We start from the raw sequence: 25,201 nt of genomic DNA, 5'->3' as shown, positions 1-25,201 counted from the left end.
GTAAGCTGAAGCTAACTGAAGCTAAAGTAGAATCTATACAATTATATCATATCGGCGTTTATTTTGATGCATATGTGCAAGCTCAGTCCACCTGACAGCCCTCTGTTCTGTCGGCGGAGAGAGAGACACAAACAAGCATGGAGGTTTCAGTGCGCCGAGGGCTTTCTGCCGATGCTTCCTGGAGTTTCCTGGGGGCACGGTGCCGGCCGATTTGTTCCGATTTGTGTCCAGCGAACGGCGTTTTCGGCACCGATGGGTACCAGAGCGACCGGGGCTTGGATCGGGAGGATCAATGCGGGCCGTGGGCGCGGTGGAGACGACAGCGGCGGAGAGAGGAGACGGGACGCACTAGAGCGGAGATCAGTATGGATGTACGGACTATTATTCTGTATATTAACAGTCTACAGCGGAGTTAGTTACACCATTGGTCGGCCGTGGCACGTGGCACACCCATACACGGTCCAGCCATATACTAGATAGCCTTGTTCCCCAAGGCTCCATTCTGGGGCCTCTTTTATTCAACATCTACATGCTTCCACTGGCTCAGATTATGGAAAACAACAAAATATGTTACCATAATTATGCAGACGACACACAAATTTACATAACCATATCACCAGGGGACTATAATCCCATACAAACGCTGAGTAAGTGCATTGAACAAATCAATGACTGGATGTGTCAGAATTTTCTTCAATTAAACAAAGATAAAACTGAAGTAATTGTTTTTGGAGCCAAGGAAGAACGATTAAAAGTCAGGGCACAGCTTCAATCGGTAATGTTAAAAACCACAAACCAAGCCAGAAATCTTGGAGTAGTCATGGACTCAGACTTGAATTTCAACAGCCACATTAAGACAATTACTAAGTCAGCCTACTATCACCTTAAGAATATATCAAGGATTAAAGGACTTATGTCTCAGCAGGATTTGGAAAAACTTGTCCATGCATTTATCTTCAGTAGACTGGACTACTGTAACGGAGTCTTTACAGGTCTCCCTAAAAAATCGATCAGACAGCTGCAGCTGATTCAGAACGCTGCTGCTCGAATCCTCACTAAGACCAAGAAAGTGGATCACATCACTCCAGTTCTGAGGTCTTTACACTGGCTTCCTGTCTGTCAAAGAATTGATTTCAAAATACTACTGTTGGTTTATAAAGCACTGAATGGTTTAGGGCCAAAATACATTTCTGATCTTCTGCTATGTTATGAACCATCCAGACCTCTCAGGTCGTCTGGGACAGGTCTGCTTTCTGTCCCCAGAGTCAAAACTAAACATGGAGAAGCAGCGTTCAGTTTTTATGCTCCACATATCTGGAACAAACTCCCAGAAAACTGCAGGTCTGCTGCAACTCTCAGTTCTTTTAAATCAAGGCTGAAGACTTTTCTGTTTGCCGCTGCCTTTTATGACATCAAATAACTAGTCAACTCTCACACTGCACTGTAACCTTTATTCTTGTATTTTACACCTGTCCTATTCTATTTTAGCCTATTTTTTTTTTTTTTTTATTCTCTTAGCTCTTTAATGAACTTTATTTTTCTTGGTCTTTTATTTGAATTTTATCGTTTTCATTTTGTCTCGATTCTTTTAATGTTTTATGTAAAGCACTTTGAATTGCCTTGTTGCTGAAATGTGCTATATAAATAAACTTGCCTTGCCTTGCCTTGCCTAGGTTTGGACCTAGTCTTGTTTTACCTCTATAAGTGACCAAGGTCTTGTAAGGTCTTGCAATGTTGTTGACAACACTGACAACGTTAAAAGTCACACAATAGAAGGAGTAAGCTAGTTCTTTAGAGCAGAGATCCAATACAAATGTTTAGTGATGAGATATAAAGTCAGAATTCTGACTCTAGTAAACAGATTTAAAATAAATCATCTAAATAAAACATGCCGGATGATGTGCTCACAAAGAAAGAAAGAATGTAAAATAATAACAGGCTGCCAGGCTTATGGGCCCGCTGAGATGAGATATAAAGTCAGAATTCTGAGATATAAAGTCAGAATTCTGAGATATAGTCAGAATTGTGATATCAGATATATAAAGTCAGAATTGTGAGAAAAAAGTCAGAATTCGGAGATATATTTCACCTCAAATAAACTGAACTGAAGTAGTAAACCGATTTGAAATAAATCATCTAAATAAAACATGCCGGATGATGTGTTCACAAAGAAAGAAAGAATGTAAAATAATAACAGGCTGCCAGGCTTATGGGCGCGGGCCCATAAGCCTGGCAGCCTGTTCCCTACACATGGGAAATGAAGTCAGTTAAGAAAGCCAACCTGATCTTGTTCTTCAACATATTTGATTCTTTGCCCATCTAAAGGCTTCACATGTCAGTCACAACTATCATTAGTTAGGCCTATTATTGTTATCCTGTTCAAGGTTCAGTGTCACACCTTTTTTTTTTTTACCTCTAACCCAAACCCTCTTGCAACAACATTGCAAGAACTTACAAGACCTTGACAACAATGACAACATTAAGAGTCACACAATAGAACAAGTAAGCTAGTTCTTTAGAGCGGAGATCCAATACAAATGTTTAGTGATGAGATATAAAGTCAGAATTCTGATATATAAAGTCAGAATTGTGAGAAAGAAAGTCAGAATTCTGAGAAATAAAGTCACAATTGTGAGGAAAAAAACCTCACGATTCTGTCTTTTTTTTTATTTATTTTTTTTATTCAGTGATGGGAATGGGCTTCCATACCCTAGACTGAAATATGAACTACTGACATTAAAGCAAAAGCAGCACCAGCCTTCAGCATCACTAAGTTGAATAGATTTTGACCTTTAGTGCTTTATTAATCATAATCAGAATGTGCAGATTTAATGGAGAACTATAAATACAGAAATCGTAGCTCTTCACAGGCGGCCTGCACTCCCTCCCAAGAAGTCTGCAGACCTAAATGTTAACCAGTAAAGATGTAATAATTGTGCAGATTTAAAGGATGACCTGTCTTGAGTCCAATGGCTCTCTCAATTTTTGTTGAACTTGCTGATCGGGCTGTTCCAGCAAGTACATTTACTCAAGTACTGTGTACTTAAGTTCTGGCACTTAACTTGAGTATTTCCATTTTGTGAGACTTTCTACTTTTCCTCCACTACATTTGAGAGGGAAATCTTGTACTTTTTCCTCCACTACATTTATCTGCCGGCTAGAGTTACTAGTTACTTTGCAGAATAAGGTTTTACAAACAAAACATACGATAAGCTCATAAAATATGTTGCATTGTTAGAGTTTAAACTCCCCAACAGTATATGGAGCAGTTAGACCGACAACATTAAAATACATTAAAAAACATAACATTCAAAAAAATAACATTAAGATACTTAAGTACATTTTACTGCTAATACTTCTATAATTTTGAACGCATAACTTTCACAGCCTGCCAGGCTTATGGGCCCGCTGCCACATGGAAAAAGCAATCAATTAAGAAATCAAACCTGCTCTGTCACCAGCCCAGCCCAGATCCAAATATGTTCTTCAACATATTTGATTTTTTGCCCATCTAGATAGATTCACGTGTCAGCCACAACTATAATTAGTTAAGCCTATTGTTGTTGTCCTGTTCAAGATTCAGCGTCACACCTTTTTTACCCCTATAAGCGACCAAGGTCTTGTAAGGTCTTGCAACAACATTGCAAGAACCTTGACGACATTGACAACATTAAGAGTCACACAATAGAACAAGTAAGCTAGTTCTTTAGAGCGGAGATCCAATACAAATGTTTAGTGATGAGATATAATACTGCTAATACTTCTATAATTTTGAACGCATAACTTTTACTTTTAATTAAGTATTTTTTCCAGTATGGTGTTACTACTTTTACTTAGGTAAAGGATTTGAGGACTTTTTTCCAGCAAACAGGAAGTTTGAAAATGGTAGCAGGTATATTTTCATCCAATATCAGCATACTGAAAGTGTCAGGAGAGGACATTGTCTGACAGCAGGATGCTACACGTGTCAACAAATCAACAACAAATCTGATTCCAGTCCCAATAACTTTAAACAGGTATGATGGACTAAGCTGTCCGCTTTGCCATAACTGACCTTCTCTGGCATTCCTCCCAATGCTGAACACACAAGGGAAAAGCTGAATAAAAAAACAATAAATAATGTGAGCATCAGTCAAGACTGCAGTTTACCCTTGCTTCATAATGCTATTCTAGGCTTTCCAAGCATGAGGAACCACTGGCTGATTTACCAGTTGCATCATTTTCACCCCAAACAAACCGAACCAAAGTAGTAAACAGAGCTGAAATACATCATCTAAATTAAACATGCCAGGTGTGAACACACCATAAATGTGTTCACAAAGAAAGAAAATGTAAAATAATAACAGCCTGCCAGGCTTATGGGCCCGCTGCCTATACATGGAAAAAGCAGTCAATTAAGAAATCAAACCTGCTCTGTCACCAGCCCATCAACAGGTCTTGTTCTTCAACATATTTGATTTTTTGCCCATCTGTTAGAATCACAACTATAATTAGTTAAGCCTATTATTGTTGTCCTGTTCAACATTCAGCGTCACACCTTTTTTACCTCTATAAGCGACCAAGGTCTTGTAAGGTCTTGCAATAACATTGCAAGAACTTACAAGACCTTGACGACATTGACAACATTAAGAGTCACACAATAGAACAAGTAAGCTAGTTCTTTAGAGCGGAGATCCAATACAAATGTTTAGTGATGAGATATAAAGTCAGAATTCTGAGAAAAATTCAGAATTCTGAGATATAGTCAGAATTGCGATATCTGATATATAAAGTCAAAATTGTGAGAAAGAAAGTCACAATTCAGTCGTTTTCTTTTTTTATTCTGTCAACCACAACTATCATTAGTTAGGCCTGTTATCATTATCCTGTTCAAGGTTCAGCGTCATACTTTAGAGCCAAATTAATTCATGTCTTTTTTTTTTTTTACCTCTATCTGTGACCAAGGTCTTGTAAGGTCTTGACAGTTCTCTGGCATTACAGTAGCCTGTATTGCACAGAAACATAAAAGTCACATTTTCACAATAGAACGAGTAAGCTAGCTCTTTAGAGCAGAGATCCAATACAAATGTTTAGTGAAGAGGTAATGCAGTGTATCACCATGCAGAGTAATACCGCTTGGTCTTTTGCTTTTTTGGCTTGAGAATGCAATGTGATGTGAAAATGCAAGGAGGGAACGGAGCATGGGCTGGAAAGTGAGTTTAATAAAGCCAGAAATCTCAGCACCTGGTGAGGTAATTCGCAGAGTCATTGATATCGATCAACAACCCTAGTGCCCACGACTCATAGATGTATTATGGTCATTTTGTGCTATGGGGCAGTACAAAAATTAACACACCTTTAAAAGTAGAGCGAAAGAGCAGCAGTAGTTCAGCAGGCATTTGTCTGCACAGCAGTGAATGCTCTTAACTTGCATAATAGGAACTGCTATTCTTTCTCCTTTATTGTCTTAGTCGTTTTCCATCTTATTGTCTTTTATGGTATTTTATTGCCTTCTCTATTTCTAGTGCTTTATCCTTGTCTTTGACCGTGTTTATATTATTTGTATGTGGACGGCTGTTGTGAGATATTTGCTCTGCTCACCATACCTTAATGGTTTAGGACCAAAATACATTTCTGATCTCCTTCAGGTCTTCAGGTCTTCTGGTCTGCTTACTGTTCCCAGGGTCAGAACAAAGCATGGCGAAGCAGCTTTTCGTTTTTATGCTCCTCATGCCTGGAACAAACTTCCAGAAAATTTGCGGTCTGCCTCCACTTGACAATCTTTTAAATCAGGGCTTAAAACGTTTCTGTTCGCCAGAGCTTTTTAAGAAATCTAGGGCAACACTCATCTGCACTGTTATATTTATTTATTTGTTTATATCTTTTTTATTTTCTTTTAAATGTGATTTTAATGCACTTTTCTAATCCTCTTGCACTGTCTTTTCTTTTATCTTTCGATTTCACTTGATTTAAACTGCACTAGTTTACTTTTTAAGTCTTTTATCTTGTGGATCTCGTCTGTACTTTTGCACTTTTTAATTGTACATTTTTTACCTTTACTGTATTTTTTATTACTCTGTAAAGCACTTTGAATTGCCTCAGTGTATGAAATGTGCTATACAAATAAAGCTGCCTTGCCACTGTTTATGTGACATACTGTGTTTTATTCTGTTAAAAGGCAACAAAGAGAGGACATACAGTACTGTGCAAAACTCTTAGGCACATGTAAAAAAAAATCTGTAAAGCGAAGAGGCTTTCAAAAATAATGAAATCAAAAGTTTCTAAATCTAAAAAAATGTACTATAAAGAGCAGTCTACTGACTACACTAATGCAGAAGACACACAAATAAACATCTAAGACAACATTTATATGAAAAGTCTAGGGTGCCTAAGACTTTTGTACTTTACTGTATAACTATAGAAAATGGAACACACACACACACACACAAACACGTAGCAAGTATTTTGAAACATAGAATACTTTATTTCATTCATTTTCCTGAACGACACCATGTGCAGGTTCAAGAGCTTCATCCATGGTGCCATCTGTCAGCGCTGCAATAATCGTTATTCTACCAAAAAATAAATAAAACCCCTCTTCAAAAATAAATAAACTCAAAACTCTTTCAGCACACTAATTATCACTCAATTAGCACTAATGGATTTTCAGCAGTACAACATATTTATACTTTTTTTTTGAGACAAGACAAAACAAAATACTGAAATCAAACTGTTTGTACACAAAACCATTAACAGCAGAATTTAGCTCGTCAGTGAAGGCAAATCAACCAGTTCTGACAAGGCAAGTCGTCCTAACACCGAAAACAACAACCGTCCTCTGCTCAGTGAGAGCTACACAGCCTCCAGGGGCATTTTACACAAAGAAAAACAAAAAAAACACACTTGTTCCCATAGTAGCACCAGTGCTCAGAATGCATCTAAATGCCGGATCTGGAACCAGAGAAACCCTCTTCGTCTAATTGCTGACATTGCATTTCTCCATCTATCACTCCAGACAGTTCTTCCTTAAATGTCAAAACAGTATAACCAAATTATTATATTGCAATACAAAACTCAAATGTCTCTCAACCGTTGATTTCCAAACACCTTCTGTACCATAACATACATCATTTGTTGACTGAATATAATTTTTTTATATATATTTATAATTATTAACATGAATCAAACCCCTAACCCTGGTAATGTTAGTGCCTCGCTCTATCAACTAAGCTACTGATAAGGTCTTTGTCAAATCAAACTTCAGCTTGCAAAAGTATGTGGTGCATGAATCATAATGATTTATGACACAATGTGCACAATGCAGTGATGCACCTCTCTTAATCACTCCTCATGACTTCAAGATCCTGTAAGCCAAGAACATGGGAGTGGAAGCAGGTTTTTCTTGTTGTATGGGAGGAAAAAAGTCCAACCAAAATATTACAAAAGTAAAATTTTGGAAATTAGAATTAGCTCAAACAGACATTCAAAGAGTTGTAGAGTAAGTGCAAAATAAAAGTGCAAAGAAATAATAAAATAAAAATCTGAATGCATCAAATTTCCAGTGATTGCCTTTTGAGACCAACAGGCTGTGACACAACAGGCAACTTGTTGAGCAAAATGACAGGGCAACGTGCTTGCCAACAGGGTTTGAAGTGTGAAACAGAGAAAAACATACTAATACTATAATGAGTTCATCTGGGCAACAAGGAGTGAAGTTCAGCGCATGAAAAACAAGACTAGGTCACAACCTAGTATATGGCTGGACCGTGTATGAGTGTGCCACGTGCCACGGCCGACCAATGGTGTAACTAACTCCGCTGTAGACTGCTAATACAGAATAATAGTCCATACATCCATACTGATCGTTCCAGCGCGTCCCGTCTCTCTCTCCACCGCTGTCGTCTCCACGGCGCCCACGGCCCGCATCGATCCTGCCGATCCAAGCGCCAGGCGCTCTGTTACCCGTCGGTGCCGAAAACGCTGGAACAAATCGGCGCCCGGCTAGCGGCACCGGCCGGAACCGTGGCCCCGGGAAACTTCGGGAAGGTCGGCAATAAGCCCTCGGCGTGATGAAACCTCCATGCTTGTTTGTGTGTCTCTCTCCCCCGACAGAACGGAGGATTTCAGGTGGACTGAGCTCGCGCATATGCATCGACATAAACGGTGATATGATATAACTGTATAGATTCTACTTTAGCTTCAGCTTACATGCATGATATTGGTCAGCCTGCTCACTGTGTGGGAGAAACGGGCTCCTGATCTCAGCGGAGAAACTAGACGGCGGAGAAAACGAAACTTAAATTTCTGGCTCTGTGACGCTATGATGTGCCACGTGCCACGGCTGACCAATGGTGTAACTTGATCACTCAGTCAGTCAGTCAGTCAGTCAGTCAGTCAGTCAGTCACTCAGTCAGTCACTCAGTCAGTCAGTCAGTCAGTCAGTGACAGACATTCGCGTTTGTAGGGCTGGCCCCGCTGTTGCGGTCCAGCCAAAAACGGGATGTATCCTCGGACAATGTTGCCCTACAACATTGTCGACAATGTTGCCCAGTACGCCGCAGCTTTCACAATAAACATGGATGATGCTGATCATCAACAACCAAGAAGTAGTCTAGAGCCACCAGGGCCGACGACAATGTTCCTCCTACTGTATTCCTGCAAAAATCAGGAAATCATATATATAAAAGAAAATATTGTGCCATATGCCAAGCCCTTTCCCCTAACCGAACTCAGGGATTTAAGCTCAACTTATTTCTCGAGTGATTTTAACCTCAGCAATAGGGAATTAGGACAGCGTGGCGGGCGGGTCTTGCTGCTCTGTCGGGCCTGTGGTGGCGGCGGCGGCGGCGGGTTCAGACGGCACCGGGCTTGGCACAGTCAGCTGACCATCTGTGTCACACTTCTTCACTCACAGTCCAAGTCCAGCTTAAGCAGTGTTCCCTGGCGGGGGAGAGCACACGGCTTAGTCGGCACGTACCATAAGCTTTTAACCTGTTGGCACCCGGTCAAGCTGCAGTCACCTGCGGAGGCACCGGAGCCATCTGAGGACAACTGAGACACACTTCAGACAAGGAAGGAAACAAGGCAACAGTAAACATGTCGTTCCCTTCGAATGATGCGGGCATCCTGTGGGCCAATCAGTAACAAGATGCATCAAGTTTAATCAAAATTGGACTGGTGGTATGGCAGTTATGGCTTTTTATAGAGTCCCCATCAAGCCAATGAGTGTAATTTATAAGAATATCTAGATTTGTTCAAAGTTCAAATCAAAGTTTAAATTTTTGCTGTTTAATTATAACACTCCATTTAGGCCAATCGGTGTGCCAAATATTCAGTGTTTCCTTCAGAGTTTTCTTCTCATCAGGGTGGAAAAGCCTCTGAAACAGCATTCAGACCATCATGGGACACTAAAACTCTCCACTGAAACCAGACTGATGAAATCCTTTTAGTGTCAGCAGCTCCTTAAGGCAGAGTGACCCACCACACCTGTTCAGTGGTAGAGAAACTACTGCCTTTAAATGAAGAATTCATTTACAAAACAAAACAAAACACATAATTGAAAAATTTAATGAATAAATAAAATGTGCAAAGACAATAAAATTTGCAGGTTGTACACACTGTTTCTGTAGCTGCGGTCAGGGAGGAACGTCCATCACATAATAACATTACATAACCGATATCTGGTACTTAACAAGTGCGCTAGAGGGTTTTTTTTAGGCGCTGGGGGGGTTTTCATTGTTGACGTGAATCTTAATTTTATTGGTAACACTTTACAATAAGGGTCACTAAGTTACGGGTTAGTTAATGCTTAATAAGCATTAATGCTTAATAAGCATTAACTAACCCTTAATTAACAGTTAACTAATGTGTCTGGTAATCATTTACTAATGGTGTTCATGTTAACTAAGGTATTAATTTATACATTATTTAATAGTCATCTTTATAAACTATTAAATGATGTATAAATTAATACCTTAGTTAACATGAACACATTAGTAAATTACACATTAGTTAACTGTTAATTAAGGGTTAGTTAATGCTTATTAAGCATTAAATAACCCTTATTATGCATTAACTAACCCTTATTATGCATTAACTAACCCTTATTAGGCATTAACTAACCCTTAACTTAGTGACCCATATTGTAAAGTGTTACCATTTTATTTTACTTTTATTCTTACTGTTTATTTTGGTTTTCATCTTATGGTTATCCCACTATTTACTTGAATGTTGCTCTTTTCCACCTCTGTCCTCCTATCTGAATTTAAACCCTGTTTTTTATTGTTCCATCGCTTCTTAAATTCATTTTGAGTATTCTGCTCTTATTTTGACTGCCAATGCACTTTGTAAACTCTGTTTTTATAGGCGCTATATAAATAAAGTTATTATTATTACTATGAGTCAAACCTTAGTGCTGCGTGACAGACATCACAACACACACTTGTGGAACTGTATCCAGTACTTCCACTGTGGTCTTGTTAGTTGACCCAGTTTCGGGACGTTCCTGATGTTCCTGACACAAGGCCGTTCGTCTCCGAGCGTCAACTGTCACGTCAGCTATCAGGAATACGGAGACATGCGGGAGCCATGTCTCGTCATTTATCTGTCATGTACGTCAGTGGTTCTCAACGCGGGGTCCAGGGACCACCAGGGGTCCTTGAGGGGGTTCCAGGGGGTCCCCGGCAAATTAATGAATTGTTGAACTTCACCGTTATTTCAAGAAGTTAACACAATTAGAGAATGTAGAAGAGTGACTGTTTTGATCATAGTTTCACTGTTATCTCTCTGCCTACAATACAGATAATCAGGGGATTCTGGACAAAATCATATCTAACAATACAAATATTCTCAGATTTGGGTTCGAGTGACAAAATCTGATCAAATGGGGGTTTGCATTTATATAGGAAATTTATTCTGACTTTCTACATTGTTGTACAGTATATTGTTGGTCTTTATCTGTTATGTGTGTCTCCACGCTGCTTTCTTGGTCAGGTCTTTCTTGAAAAAGATTCTTAATCCCAAAGGGACTAACCTGGTTAAAGAAGGTTAATTAAATAAACAAAAAAAGCATTTATCTAGCTTGACAACATGCTACTTACTACATACCATTTTTTAAAATATATATATCTAACAACCACTGCCATTGAGTAACAACCATGAATAGGATGATTATTGACATGATTTGACATTCAATTACGTGAAGTGAAAAAACAAATTTCACATGCTCTCAGGTGTGAACGTCATGCTACATGACATGCTACATTATAGTCTACAAGTCTGGATGTGTGTGTGTGTGTGTGTGTGTGTGTCTTGCCTTGACAGAACAGGTGTGAGGACCCATGGGTGGCCCCTGGATGAGCGGGTCCTGGGACTCTTTGAGGGAGAAGCTCTGCAGAGTGAGAGTCCTGGACGGCATGAACTCCTCTCTCCACCACCACAGAGCCACGCCCACCAGCAGCACACTGAGGAACACTGACACACACACACACACACACACACACACACACACACACACACACACACACACACACACACACACACACACACACACACACACACACACACACACACACACACACACACACACACTTATTTGATTCATAATGTTTGATTTATAGTGCTTAGCGAGTGAAGTGGAATTTCCTGGTTTCAGTTCTGTTTCCTGTCATTCCAATTCAATTGCAATTCTGTTTTTCCTTACAACTGGGTGACTTTCCATTCCTCAATTTAATTGGTGGGAATGTCCGAGGGTCTTCTAATTCTGGGGAGAGCGGCCAGTCTCTGCGTCTCAACAATACCTCATTTATGGAGATCACGATTAATATATGGGTGTTTCCTTTTGGCAGGCAACACATCTGCCAAAAGAATGACTGCAGGCCGGAAGCCACCGCATTCGCTGGCAGTGAGCGAATAGATTTACTTATTTATTTATTTAGAAATGCTGCAGCTGGAATTAGCTGTTGCAAGGAATGCCGAGAGCAAAACCAGCGAACCGACTCGCTATGCTGGGAACTTGCGATTTGTATAATCAAGAGTTCACTAAAATAAATGGCTGATGCTGGAGTTCCAGGTGGACAATGCTGTGGACAATGCTTAGGACAGGGAATCAAGAGTGTATAGGGAATCTATGCATGTGTGTATGTGGGTGTCTGGGGCCGTCCATGTGTCTGTGTCATTTGTATAAATATGAGCATGTATAAGCATGTAGGTAAATGATAAATGTAGGTTTATATAATTGGTACCCTTGGTATTTCTGTCATGTTCTTATTCCATAATGACATTGACTTTTATAGTTAGAGAGAGAGCTAGTTAGAAGTTCCTCTCTGTTTTCCTGTTATTAAGATCTTGGTTGGTAACATTACAGCACAGGACAGGACAATAAAACTGCAGCATAAACACCCACCACTCAGATATAGGCTACTGTTCACTTTAAATCATTGTTCTCTGTGAGCCAAGTCATAATAAAAATATAAACGCCTTGTAGTTACCCGATAATTTCTGTATTTTTTCTGTAGTTTCTGTAGTTTCTCAGTACAAATGACCATGTAAATGGCCAGTACTTGGTCCATAATAGCAACACTGTAAAATAAAGCATTACCCATTTTCCTGAGCACAACTCTAGAGTGGGGTTGACCCACTTTGATAGGGATATGAGTGATAGGGAAGTGTATATTTTAAATGCCCGACAGAGGCGCGTTCAGGTGCCAGTACTAAGAAAAGATGTTTTGTTTGTTAGGTGAGGAGGAAGTGATGCCTACCGGTAAGAGAAAGGATTCCAGCAAATGCAGGATCGTGTAAAGCCGACGCAGACACTGTGTGAGCGTTGGATGGAATTTCTGTAATGGAGGAAAGCATGGTCATTTGCATATCCAAGAACATCCAATCCATCATTATTGAGCGCTTTCTGGTTTCAGCGGTGTGATTTTAATTTATTTTATTTCATTTCATTTGAGCACAACGACTGCACCGGCATTTGTCGTCATTATACGATGATGATGCTGACGCTAAATGTATTACATTTTATTGTACTGGTAATATACAATGCGAAAGCGTGATAAATACGTTTTTTGTAAACGGAGCTCCAGGTTTTCTCTGAGTACAAAAAAAACAACACACTGTTCATTTAAACCTACAATAAGCGATTTCACACCCTGTAACCAATCCTGAAACTATCGTGTGCTAGGTGGAGATTTCCGTGACACGTAATGATATAAAGAAATAGTCAAACACGCGGGCCAGCTCTGTTGTTGTTTTTCCTTTTTTTTTTTTTTAAAAACTAGCTTGTCCCCTCCCTCGCTGTTTGAAAGCACCACTCTATCCCTCCCATCCCTGAAAAAAAATTCTGGTAATGGCGGAATCGATGAAGCGAGAGAGTAAACTTGTTCAACTAGTAAACTTGCTACCTGCCTCTTCACTCGTCATTGCGGGACATGTAGGGTAGCCTTCTATACCCCAGTAGCTTTGCTGTGTGTGTGTTTACAAATGTGTTGCGGTTTCTGTCACCCTCTAGTGGTCGGAAAATCGCTTAGTGTAGCTTCAAAACAAACCAAGTATACCCAGCTGCAGCCTGCGGAACGGGGCGGGGCTACAGATCGAACCTGTAATCTCGCCCCATTGATGATTTCATTGTTTTAGCGGACGATTTCACTGGTTTAGTGGTTGACCTTTACGGTACCCCCGCCCCGATCTGTAGCCCCGCCCCGTTCTGCAGGCTGTAGCTGGGTGCTTCTCAGACAAACCACTGTTGCTCAGGAGCAGCTTGTGCCTGCCACCCAGTGGTCAAAGTCGATATTACCGGTGTAAGACAGTTCTCAGCCATATTGTTTTTCACACCGGCCCAACCCTACAGACCACTACAACTTTGCTCTGGCTTTTAATTTTTGCCTGGTGCTGGAAAGATTATTTAACCTAATGAAACTATACTATCTCCATGCCTCATTACTCACCACCATCACTGTTCTGTCCTGCTCCTGGAGAACTGCAGGTGAACTGTGGCGTCTCAGACAACAGGTCAACAATGCAATTATGTTGGCACACCGTCCCACTACCTCCGCATACAGCTGGACCTAAAGACCAACAGAATGTGCAGTCAGTCGGGAGAAATTAGTGTGTAACTGGGGTGTAACAGGAAGGTCACAGGTTCACAGGGGGTTGGGAGCGTCTTGAATTTCCAACATGGGGGGAGATTTTATTCCAGATTTTATTGGCCGGAAAGCCGGAAACCTCAGCACTTGGCCAAGTAATCATTGGGCCTCATGCAGCAACATTCTCTTAAATTTCTCTTAATTTTCTGTTAAGAGAAAATATAAGAAAAGTCAACTCCAGATGCACCAAACGTTCTTAACTATCCAAATCTGCTCTTACCCAGGTGTGCTGACTGATGAATCCCACTTGATCATAAATTGGAGGCGTGTGGCCGATTGTTTGTTACTAGCATAGGTAACGCCCCCTAAACACCATATAAGGGCAGGTGTTGTGCCGTGTGCAAATACTCTGGCACATGGCCGAGAATTGGAGAGGCGCTCTTGGCAATCTGAAACGGCTCAGCAGCCGTTCATCCGTCTTATCAAATAGATCTGTGCGATCTCTAAAAACGCGTTCTCTGTAAGTCTGGACGGCCAAAGCATCTCAGAGCAGCATGTAAGCCATTCAGAAGCTGAACGCACGCAATATCATCCAAGGGTTTTTATAGTCGTAATTGGGATCAATAGACCAATAGTATTTCTTTAGCCCACAAATTTAATAATCCAATCATTATAATTACTCTAAAACATATAATAATCTACATTTGATTATATGATATTCATGCATTTTTTTTTTTATGTTCCTCAAATTTAAAACTTATGTTTCCTTGCGTTGGACAAACAATTTGTGGACTGTGAAAACAAGATTTTTTTTCTTATCTTGGTAAGAGTGTTCTCGACCACTCATAAAGTTTTCTCTTACCTAAGAGAAGAGCAAAAATAAGAAAACACTGGTGAATCCCAGAAATCAATGGGTACTAACAAAATAAGAACAAATCGTGGATACGAGGAAAAATAAGAGAAAATTTGTTCGTATATCGCTTCCTGCATGAGGCCCCTTGAGTCATTTGACATATGTTGGAATCACTATGTGTAATATGGTGATTACATTTATTTATTTATTCATTTTTTTGCTCCGTCATACCGTTTGGTTGAAGAACGGGGTGAAGGAGGACCAGGCCCCCCGGAGAGGCGACGTTGTTCAGCAAGACTTGGAAGTGGCTGCCGCTGTGCTTGTCGGCCCGGCAGACGGAGCGGGTGACTTCTTCACTCCAGTATACAAAACCCTGGTGCAGCACAGACTGGGACTTAGCAGGATTGTCATTTCACTGCCAATTTTCATAATCAACTGAAGGATGAGTTAAGCTGCAAGCAAAATCTCACTACAATTCCTCACAAAAATGTCACTACAATTGGCAGTAAGGAGTAGGAGTAGTAATAATAATAATTTGGAAGCAGAAGATGATGATTCCTCCTTGGGCTGGACAATAATTCAATATTATCGTTTATCGTCTTTCAGTGGGATTATATTGTGATGATATGGTGATTTTGGGATATCGAGACGCACAATTCTGCTGTCTGAACTGATGAGAACAAGCTAATTCTATTTAGAAACTCAGACAAAATGAAGTATGGTAGGAATATTATGTGAAAATTTCAGTTTAGTTTGACATCACACCAAACATTACCATTCGGTTCAATATGATGAACATTAATTTGATTATTTAATGTGATTTCGCTTATGTGAGCCATATCGTCGTATATATTGATATTGAAAAAAATCCTTATGATTATCGTGATATTTATTTCAGCTATATCGTCCAGCCCTAATTCCTCCCAACCCACACTTGGTATAATGTGATTGTTGATTTGCACCTCAAATACGGCCAGTCCGAAGGGCCGGTCCAGATAGCCGTTGGACTCCACCACCGCTTTCCGGTGACGACCCTCCAGACTAACTCTGGAGATGGTCCGCTTCTCCTGGTCGGCCCAGTACAGCAGCTGACGAGGCATGTCTAGGAAAAAAAAAAAAAAAAAGAAATCCAATAAAATACAGACTGCTGCTGCCATTACTACCATGTCTGCTAATATGTTCTTATCTTGCTTTGTTAGCTGATATGTCTCTGCATCAATGTCACTGAGACAATCAATGCAAAAACCAATATCAGTGCAAAAACCCATCACAGGGTTTTCCTCAGGATGTGAAGAGTTGATGCTAGGACAGAGAGCTGAATTTGGGTGCTACATTTTAGTAAAAAAAATCAAGTACTTAAAATCTAAAACTTTTAAGGCTTTTATTTATTTTATTTTTCTCACATCCATAAACTTTCAAGGATTTTCAAGGCCTGTGGGAACCCTGTGGGAAGTGACAGTGGCAAACCACGAGTCTTTAATGCCCGACTAGAGAGGCTACTGAAGTTTTCCTTTCAATTTTCAACAAAATGTTGCATTTTACGGATGGCAAATTCTCTAACATTACTTAAGTCTACATGTGTAAATGATCATTTGAAGGTAAAGCTTTAAATGAACATTGAGAACATTTATTTTTTTCTTCTTCTTCTCACTTTTTCACTGAATAACAGCAATAGCACCATCTGGTGGTTAGAATCTGGTATTATCACAGTGTAAGATGACAAAACAAATTCAGTGACTCATTAATCTGATAAGGGGAAAATAGCCATCACCATATTCACTGAGAATACATCAAATAGTATGAGGAAGCAATATTCCAAGGCACCGCTTCAAACTACTTGCCAAATATGGAGAACTGATGCTGGAGTGGGATTGATGTGTGGTTAGAGGAGATCGGTGGGTGGATTTTGACAATTTATTTGGATTCCTCACATCTGAATCATTAACAAGAATGACTTTTGATGGAGAGGTCAGGGATTTCATCTCTCTGTACTGCTCTAAACATTTTTTGACATGTCTCTATTTTTCACTTTCAAAACTTAAGTAATTAAGTTTGGCAATGCTGGTGAAAAAAAAGCCTGTTGTAGAACCTACCAGTTCCAGAGAATTCCAGAACTTACCATTAAACCTGCAGAATTTCAGAACGTACCCAGAGAGATGGCGACAGGGTTGCGTATCGAGGAAGTGACCAGTGCCATCCTGTCCTGGCCGTCCAAGCTTGCCCTCTCAATTTTTGGGGAGCTGCCACTCTCTGCCCAGAAGAGCAGCCTGAGAAAACAACAGCAATTATTGAAAAAACACAGCTGAGGTTCAACATCAGCTCCTTGCTCCTAAAGTCAAGGTAGGGAAAGGCAAAAAGGCCAAGATGAGAGAGGTGGACCGGAACGGGTCCTGGGAAGGTCACTGCTTAAAGTCCCGGACCGACCGGGAACATCTGAATGCTCTCCCTGCCCGTGACAAAGGCCATTGAGAAGTCTTAAGGCACAAGGCACTTAAAGGAATAGTTCACCTAAAAATGAAAATTCAGTCATTATCTACTCACAACCATGCCAACCCACTTCAGACGGCTACAGTGAAGATTTCGGTTAAAAAAAAAAAAGTGTAAACGACATCTTTTCAAGTCGACTTGGCATCTCGGGGCTTCCGGAGACTTGGATTACACCAGACGAGCTGTATGGAGCCATTTTATGTCTTTTTTCGGTTGTTTTTTTTACGTTTTAAAACAAGTCCCCAGTAACTTTGGTTGTTTAGGAGAATTCTGCAACGCTGTTTTGCTGTGAAGCTCCAGGACTGTTTTGTGGACTAAGAAACTTCACCCGAATTTCCATCATGGGGGGTGAGTAGATAATGACTGAATTTTCATTTTTGGGTGAACTATTCCTTTAATACCCAACTGTTCCAGTGGAGCTGCTCAGTGGAATTTTTCTATTTACATTTTTTTTTTTTTATTTCATATATACACAACAAAACAGACATACAATAAAGACAAAATGACACTAATTTATCAACTAGAGACAAGACAATACGTTAAACTGAGAGGGGTGGGGGGGTGGGGGGTTTACAGTGGGGTGGCTGTGGCTCAGGAGGCAAGATACTGAACCCCAAATTGCTCCTGATGGTTGCGCCAGCACCCTGCGTGGTAGCTTGCTGCCATTGGTGTATGAATGTGTGTGTGAATGGGTGAATGTAGGCATGTTGTAAAGCGCTTTGGATAAAAGCGCTATATAAATGCAGTCCATTTACCATTTACCAAAACTTCTACTAATGCAAGTGTAACTATCCGCACACATAGTATGCACATAGTTACACCTGCATGCACATGATCCAAAAAGCAAAACCTGTATTACTCCAAAACAGGTATAGGTTTCCCCTTGTTTTCCTCCTCCTTTTTTCCTTCCCCTTTCTTCGATTCCCCCGCCCATTACATTATTGCAAAAGCAGGACAAAAAGCAACCCAAAAAAAGTCATGTTGGGTTACAAAGGGAGAAGTGCAAAATGTTGTGAGTCCAGAAATGACCTTATTATGTTCCATAAGCCCTTCCCTCCCCGATCCAAAGATAGGAGAGAGGATGCTGCCTTTTCCATGCTTAAAAGGTTCAGAAAATCCTCCAACCACTTATTCATATTAAAACAATTAGCTTTCCTGAAATTCCAATTCATAAGAATTGTGCGTTTCGTTGTAAGGACAGCCAGTGCTATAATTTTTTGCACAGATTTACAATGAATGCCACTGGGCTGAGTACCCAACAAACATGTGAATGTGTGTAGTGGTACGCATGAGGCATTTTCAGCACCACCGTCCCCTGGATAACTAAAAGTTTGAAAGGAAAGGCTTGCATTTATCAACCTTCTGAGAGTATAATAAATTAAGGGCATGTGCATGGGAATTGATCATGAAAACCTGGGAACAAGCCATTGAACAAAACACAAGTCTGTTGGACGAGGCCTTGGCGGCGGGGTCCTTATAGTTAGAGAGACCATCAGTAACCTGAGGGTCATAAGATGTATCCATCAACAGCCACAAGTCTGGCTGAAATGCTTTGAGCAAGACACTGAACCCCCATCTGTGTGTTCGTTATAAGTCACTCTAGATCAGTGGTTCTCAACGTGGGGTCCGGGGACCACCGGGGGTCCTTGAGGGAGTTCCAGGGGGGTCCCCAGCAAATTGATGAATTGTTAAACTTCACCATTATTTAATTGACAAGAAGTTAAAACAATTAGAGAATGTAGAAGAATGACTGCTTTGGTCATAGTTTCACTTATCTCTCTACCTACAATACAGATAGTCATGGAATTCTGGACAAATTTTCAGATTTGGGTCTGAGACACAAAATGTCATTAAATGGGGGTCCGTGGCCCCAATGTGGACTAAATTAGGGGTCCTTGATATGAAAAAGGTTGAGAATCACTGCTCCATTACCTAGATGCATAAACCCCACTCCTGATCCCACCTACCCCAGCAGAGGCTCCACAGCCACGGCGGTAGGCTTGTCCAGCCCTCTGATGAGCGGCCGCTGTGCCGAGCCGCCCAGCAGGCCTACGTTAACGGACCCGTCCTTCATATCGGTCCAGTAGAGGAGCTGGTGGATCCAGTCCACTGCCAGGCCCGTCACTGAACCTTGACCTTTCAGCACCAACACGGGCTCCTGGGGCTTCCCATCCATGGAGACCCTGGGGAACATCCAGGGGTGAAAGGATATAAAATACTGTACATGACATATGCCTTTTGACAGACACTTTTTATTCATCAAAATCCTGCGTCTGGCAGTGTTAGTGCCTTGCTCTAGCCTGATATTCAGACTGAATGGCCATTTTGTTACCACTTCATTATTCAGCCTGAGATTGTCTCCATGTTAGCCATTTTCTGTGTGGGGGTGTTGATTTCCCCCGAACCAATCACTAGTGACTGATGTATCTGAACCAATCACTAGAGACTGACGTATCTGAACCAATCACTAGTGACTGACCTGACGTATCTGAACCAATCACTAGAGACTGACCTGACGTATCTGAACCAATCACTAGAGACTGACGTATCTGAACCAATCACTAGTGACTGACCTGACGTATCTGAACCAATCACTAGTGACTGACCTGACGTATGTGAACCAATCATTAGTGACTGATGTATCTGAACCAATCACTAGTGACTGACCTGACGTATCTGAACCAATCACTAGTGACTGATGTATCTGAACCAATCACTAGAGACTGATGTATCTGAACCAATCACTAGTGACTGATGTATCTGAATCAATCACTAGTGACTGACATATCTGAACCAATCACTAGTGACTGACATATCTGAACCAATCACTAGTGACTGACCTGACGTATCTGAACCAATCACTAGTGACTGATGTATCTGAACCAATCATTAGTGACTGATGTATCTGAACCAATCACTAGTGACTGACCTGACGTATCTGAACCAATCACTAGTGACCGATGTGTCCGGCCGCTCTGACGTTACTTCAGTCACACTGATGCTGCAGCCAGTTAGCCTCTACATCCATGTTTAGCAGCCATTTACCAACTACACCAAGAATGTCGGTCGATTTTGACAAAAATATTGGAAAGACATTATGTTGGTTAAGGAGGTGATTCCAACAAATCTATTTTGCTGCAACACCAATGAAATCCGTTGCATGAACCGTTCAAACTTTAGTCCCGCCCACAAAGGCGCTGATTGGCTCGATTGTTTCTCAGAGTGAGAACAAGCCGCTGACGAGGGAAACGCCAGACTCTGAATTGGGCGGGACGCAATTCAGGAGTCTGGGACCAGGCTAGCCTTGTTCTACCCTGGAACCCTGTTAGTTTCGGGGCTCTACTTACTGAGCTACACAGGGTCATGAGTGGTCAAATACAGAGCCATGCTTTTGTCTTGATTCATTCATATGATAAAACATTTGAATTTGTTATTTAATTCATTGCTAGAGATAGGCCTGCATCTTTAGTATTTTGGCAGGGTTAATTCTTGGTAGGCACATGGAAGGGTTAAATTAGATTAATTACAAGTTTAAAATATAGATTCAGGGTCTGTCTGACAACTCAAACTGCTTTCCCACAGTAAGACATTTTTTCTCTTCCTCATTTTCTCTTTGAATACTCAACCTGTAACTCAAAACCACACTCTCTCTTCCTCTGTGGTTTCATCTTCTGCACCAGGGACATTTTTATCTTCCTTACTTTTGCTTTTGTTATGCTATTTTCCTCCTTTGTGTGTATTGTCAAGTTGCTCGGAAACGTTCATTCCAGACAACCTTAACATACCATTAACTAAACCTTGTCTATAGCAGTGGGTGGCAACAGGTCTCCCATAACTTCTACATCTCATTGTATTTGTAAGTCCTTTGTTCCCTGTAAAGCACAAACCCACAGGTTGAATGTGCTTTCAAGCTCGTTTTATTTGTCCCTGTGGTGAAATTCTGTTTGCAGAGTCAGTGACCATGGCATTGCACGCACACACACACACACACACACACAAAAACACAAAGAAATAAACTTGACATGAGTAAATATAAACCCCATGGTCAATTTCTTATCTCTATTGCAGTTATAACCACCAGTGCATAAACGGTCTTCTTTTGTAATTGTGGAAAGCTTTGATAGCTCGCACATAGTGATACTTTTTCATGTCAGTGCCCTCCAAATAGATAATCCTGAACCCCCGTTTAATACGATTTTGTCCAGAGACCCCTATCTTAGGAGGTTTTAATTGGAAGACCGGATTTGGTACAGAACTATCCTATCCTCTCACTGGTCTACCTTCAAATGCAATAACAGTGAAATAAAATTATTCCTCATTTCTCTGTCAGACCCTGGGAACCCCTGAAGGACCCCACATTGGGAGCTACTGTCCTAAACATTTTTCAGTTATTTTCACATGCACAGTCAGCGTTCCCACTCTTTTTAAGAAATCATTTTCCAGGACCTTTCCAGGACATTTTCCAGGAGTTTTTCTTGACAATACAGGACAGCACTTGCTCACAAACGGTCATATAATTTATCGGTAAGGCCTAGTATTGACACATTTAACCCCAGTTTTATTCCTCCTTTTTTAATGATGCAGGGTTCATGATGAAGTGTCTCAGGTTCATTACAGGTGACGGCTACACCCATCACCGCTAACTGTACAATAAGCTCGTCTGGCCTCCTCTTTTTGTTAGACCTGATCAGCACTGGTATGTTTTTTTTTTTTACTTACAAAGCTCTCCTCAACAAACAAACACCAACATGTTCTGTGTTACACTTACTTGAACTGTGGCAGTTACAATACTCACTCCAAACACTGGCTTATACTCCAGGTCCCTCATATGAACTTCAAACTTGGACAAAAATTAAAGTTAAATTTACTTTTGTCAAACAGATAACCACTGACACGTAGGTGATCTGAGTGAGGGGCTAAAATACAATTAAAATTTTCCAGGACAACATTGATTAAAATGACCAAATATCCTGGAAATAATCAATTTCCAGGTGTTTCCATGACTGGAAAACTAGTCTCTAAATTTACAGGTTTTCCAGGACGCGTGGGAACCCTGATAGTGTTGTGTCACCTATTCTATTCTTACAGGCAGCACTTCACAGATCAAATGCACACACACACACACATACATATACACACCCACAGACACACACACACACACAAACACACCCTCCCTCCCTCTTAGTGACTAGCTCCTGACCATCAAAGTTGTTAATATTTAAATTACAGGTTGGTGAGAACTTCTTAACTAGGCGAACAGGTTTTCCAGAGGGGTGCAACTGCAAATACAGTGGACAGTACAATAGGCAATTCAAAGAGATGGAGTCCTCCTCCTGTGGTTTTAAAATAATGTCGCCAGATACAAGGAGCCTGTCAACAATGACCATGTCAACAAAGAACTTCTTGTAATTAGGCCAGGCGGATCTCGAAGGAGTTTTACTACCGGGTCTGAGGTAAAACAAAAAAGTTAGCAACAGCTATTGTCTGGCGGAGCTCAGCTATTCTGACTTGGCCTATTCGCCGTGCACACTGAGGATCTGGGGAATGCCTTCTTTTGCACTGCGGCTTATTCAAAACTTTGGTTTGTTTTGCCCGTCCCATTGTTATGATGGAAAATTGGTCAGAAAAAACAAACTTAGTCCCATAAACGGTTTCAGTCGTCTGACCTTTGTCAAGACATTAAAAAAGACAGCATGATGGAAAAATTGGGCCATGCTATTTTCTACTTTTCAGGTCTTTCTCCTGAGGCGCTGCCTTTAAATTCTGTGGGCCTTCAATTCAGTTTTGGTTTGGACGACTGAATTGGCAACATGCCCTTGGGGACATTAGCTGGACAAAAACATAAAATATACTTCACGATTAAGGCTTTTCTGCATGTTTGCATATAAGATCACAATGAAACTTTGCAAAAAACACTTTGTCATGTCTGAATCACTTATAAATTGATTGTTTGTGGAATATGGTCACATGCGTACTGTTGATGGCACTGTTTGGAAAGTCTGCAACATGATCAGTCTTTGTATAACTTCTATTGAGTCCTAACATCTTGCCTAGTTTTAGTGTCATTTGTGTTACTGGCCGTCATTTTGAGTTTTTTTACTCTCTTTTTTGGGGTGAGAAATTTTTATAAGCACCCTCTGGGTTTTTTGTCTCACCTGCCAGTTTGCATTTCATTTCTTGTCTCTTTTTCAACAGTTCAAATACGCTAAATTAAAGCTGCAGTAAGCAGAAGAATTTTATGTAAAAATGCACCTGTCTTATTAGCGTAAATGATGAAATGGGGCTGCAGTAGAGAAGAGCGTCCCATTCCCTCTAATTAAGAGACCATAGATTTGTCCTATTTGCAGAAATGAAATTCTGGTGTTGGGTGTGGATACTGGTGGGAAATCCTAAGCGTGAAGGATATCTAGGTATTGAAATGCAAACCGTTTTCAAACATTTACCTCTCGTTGCCATTTGGAGTCGCTAATGTGAAAAGGTTGCCTAATGCAGCTTTAACCTAGAGCAGGAGCCACAAATGGCATCCATTCGGCTTTGGTATGTAAAAAAGAGGTGTCTAATGGAATCAGCTGCTACAGTCCCAACTCCATTCTTTTACCTAAATATAGAGCCTTGTCCTTTCTGGGCAAAGTAGAGTGTGCGGTTGGGAGCGAAGGCAGCCATGGGCCCTGGTCCTGGTAAACGTGTGGCCAGCTCCCTGTACTCGGCACCAGTGATGCTGATCCATCGCATGCCTTCAGAACTGCTGAAAACCAGCTGGGCCAAATCTCCTGGAAAACACATATAACCGAGATGAGTCATATATCATATAACTCCTATGGGGAAAAGAAGTTGCGATTACTGAACAGTAGCACTTTACATAACTCATAGTGATTATTATTTGTGGGATTTCTTATTTATTGTTTTTGTTTTATTTATTTATTTTTATTTATATATAGTTTTTAAGGGCTGAGATAGAGCCAGGGCAGATGCATTTCATTGCATTTGAATGTACAATGTACTTTTTAAATACAATACAATACAATAAACTTGAACTGAACTGAACTGATTAATGGTTAACAGTACAAAGCACCGGCCGATGCTCAAGTGAGTTGACTAAAAGGTTTTGCATGAACAAACACCTTGAGAAAATCTTTTTCTCTAGCCTTCCAGTCCTCTGTGATAAATACACCGGCCTTACTTTAAACTCTGAAACTTCTTGAGAATTACTCCTAGAGTTCAAAGGCTTTATAACATGCACCTGTCCAGTGGATTACTGGATAGTAGCTGGTTAATATCATGTTGTTTTTATCCATGTTGGTGTCCTGTGTGTTCTCTCGATGTCCATACTATAAATTATTTATGAATATAGTGAAAAACTGCCAAAAAAGGGGGCTTACCGTGGCTTAATGAGTTAATATTGAAATTAAAAACTCTGAAAATGTAACCATGAATTAGAGACCATAACACTTCACTAGAGCCCAAAAGATTGAATTGATGGAATTCAGATTTTAGTCCAGTTTAGTTCAAATGGAATTTTTGGATTGTTTCAGTAATTTTCAGTCAAGGCAGCGGTTTTGTTTTGTCGTCTGGCTGCACAGCGCTGTGGGAAACCCTGTTACACCTGTTACACCTGTACTGTGTCAGTTGCTGGCTGCCAGGATTATTTGTCGCTCACCTTTGGCCTTGCACTCCCTGGTAGTCGGGCTCATCTGGTAGCCCCGGTGGCATTCGCAGGTCAGGCTGCCGTTGATGTGAACACACAGCTGATCACACACATCACTCTCCAGGCATCTGTCGATTTCTGGGTGAAAGAAAA

At 40.7% G+C, this 25,201-nt stretch overlaps 1 protein-coding gene across 1 annotated transcript in view; it reads right to left on the bottom strand.

Moving 5' to 3' along the window:
- Window positions 1–6,481: 6,481 nt before the first annotated feature.
- Window positions 6,482–25,201, bottom strand: part of LOC139648356 (low-density lipoprotein receptor-like) — a 35,928-nt gene continuing 17,208 nt past the window's right edge. The window contains exons 6-15 of the mRNA XM_071524437.1: window positions 25,061–25,186; window positions 24,002–24,173; window positions 19,371–19,586; window positions 17,065–17,183; window positions 15,879–16,018; window positions 15,148–15,289; window positions 13,926–14,045; window positions 12,738–12,815; window positions 11,294–11,451; window positions 6,482–8,919 (exon numbers count right to left, since the gene is read on the bottom strand). Coding sequence (XP_071380538.1) covers window positions 8,884–8,919; window positions 11,294–11,451; window positions 12,738–12,815; window positions 13,926–14,045; window positions 15,148–15,289; window positions 15,879–16,018; window positions 17,065–17,183; window positions 19,371–19,586; window positions 24,002–24,173; window positions 25,061–25,186 — 1,307 coding nt within the window. The 3' untranslated portion in view covers window positions 6,482–8,883. The remainder of the gene's footprint in view (window positions 8,920–11,293; window positions 11,452–12,737; window positions 12,816–13,925; window positions 14,046–15,147; window positions 15,290–15,878; window positions 16,019–17,064; window positions 17,184–19,370; window positions 19,587–24,001; window positions 24,174–25,060; window positions 25,187–25,201) is intronic.

The sequence above is a fragment of the Centroberyx affinis genome, unplaced genomic scaffold (assembly GCF_046629955.1).
Source record: "Centroberyx affinis isolate AG114_WGS23_722 - 3 ecotype Tasmania unplaced genomic scaffold, CSIRO-AGI_Caff_v1 ptg000106l_1, whole genome shotgun sequence".
Lineage (NCBI taxonomy): Eukaryota > Metazoa > Chordata > Actinopteri > Beryciformes > Berycidae > Centroberyx > Centroberyx affinis.
The sequence above is the reverse complement of the archived record's forward strand: the minus strand, read 5'-3'. Positions and strand labels throughout refer to the sequence as shown.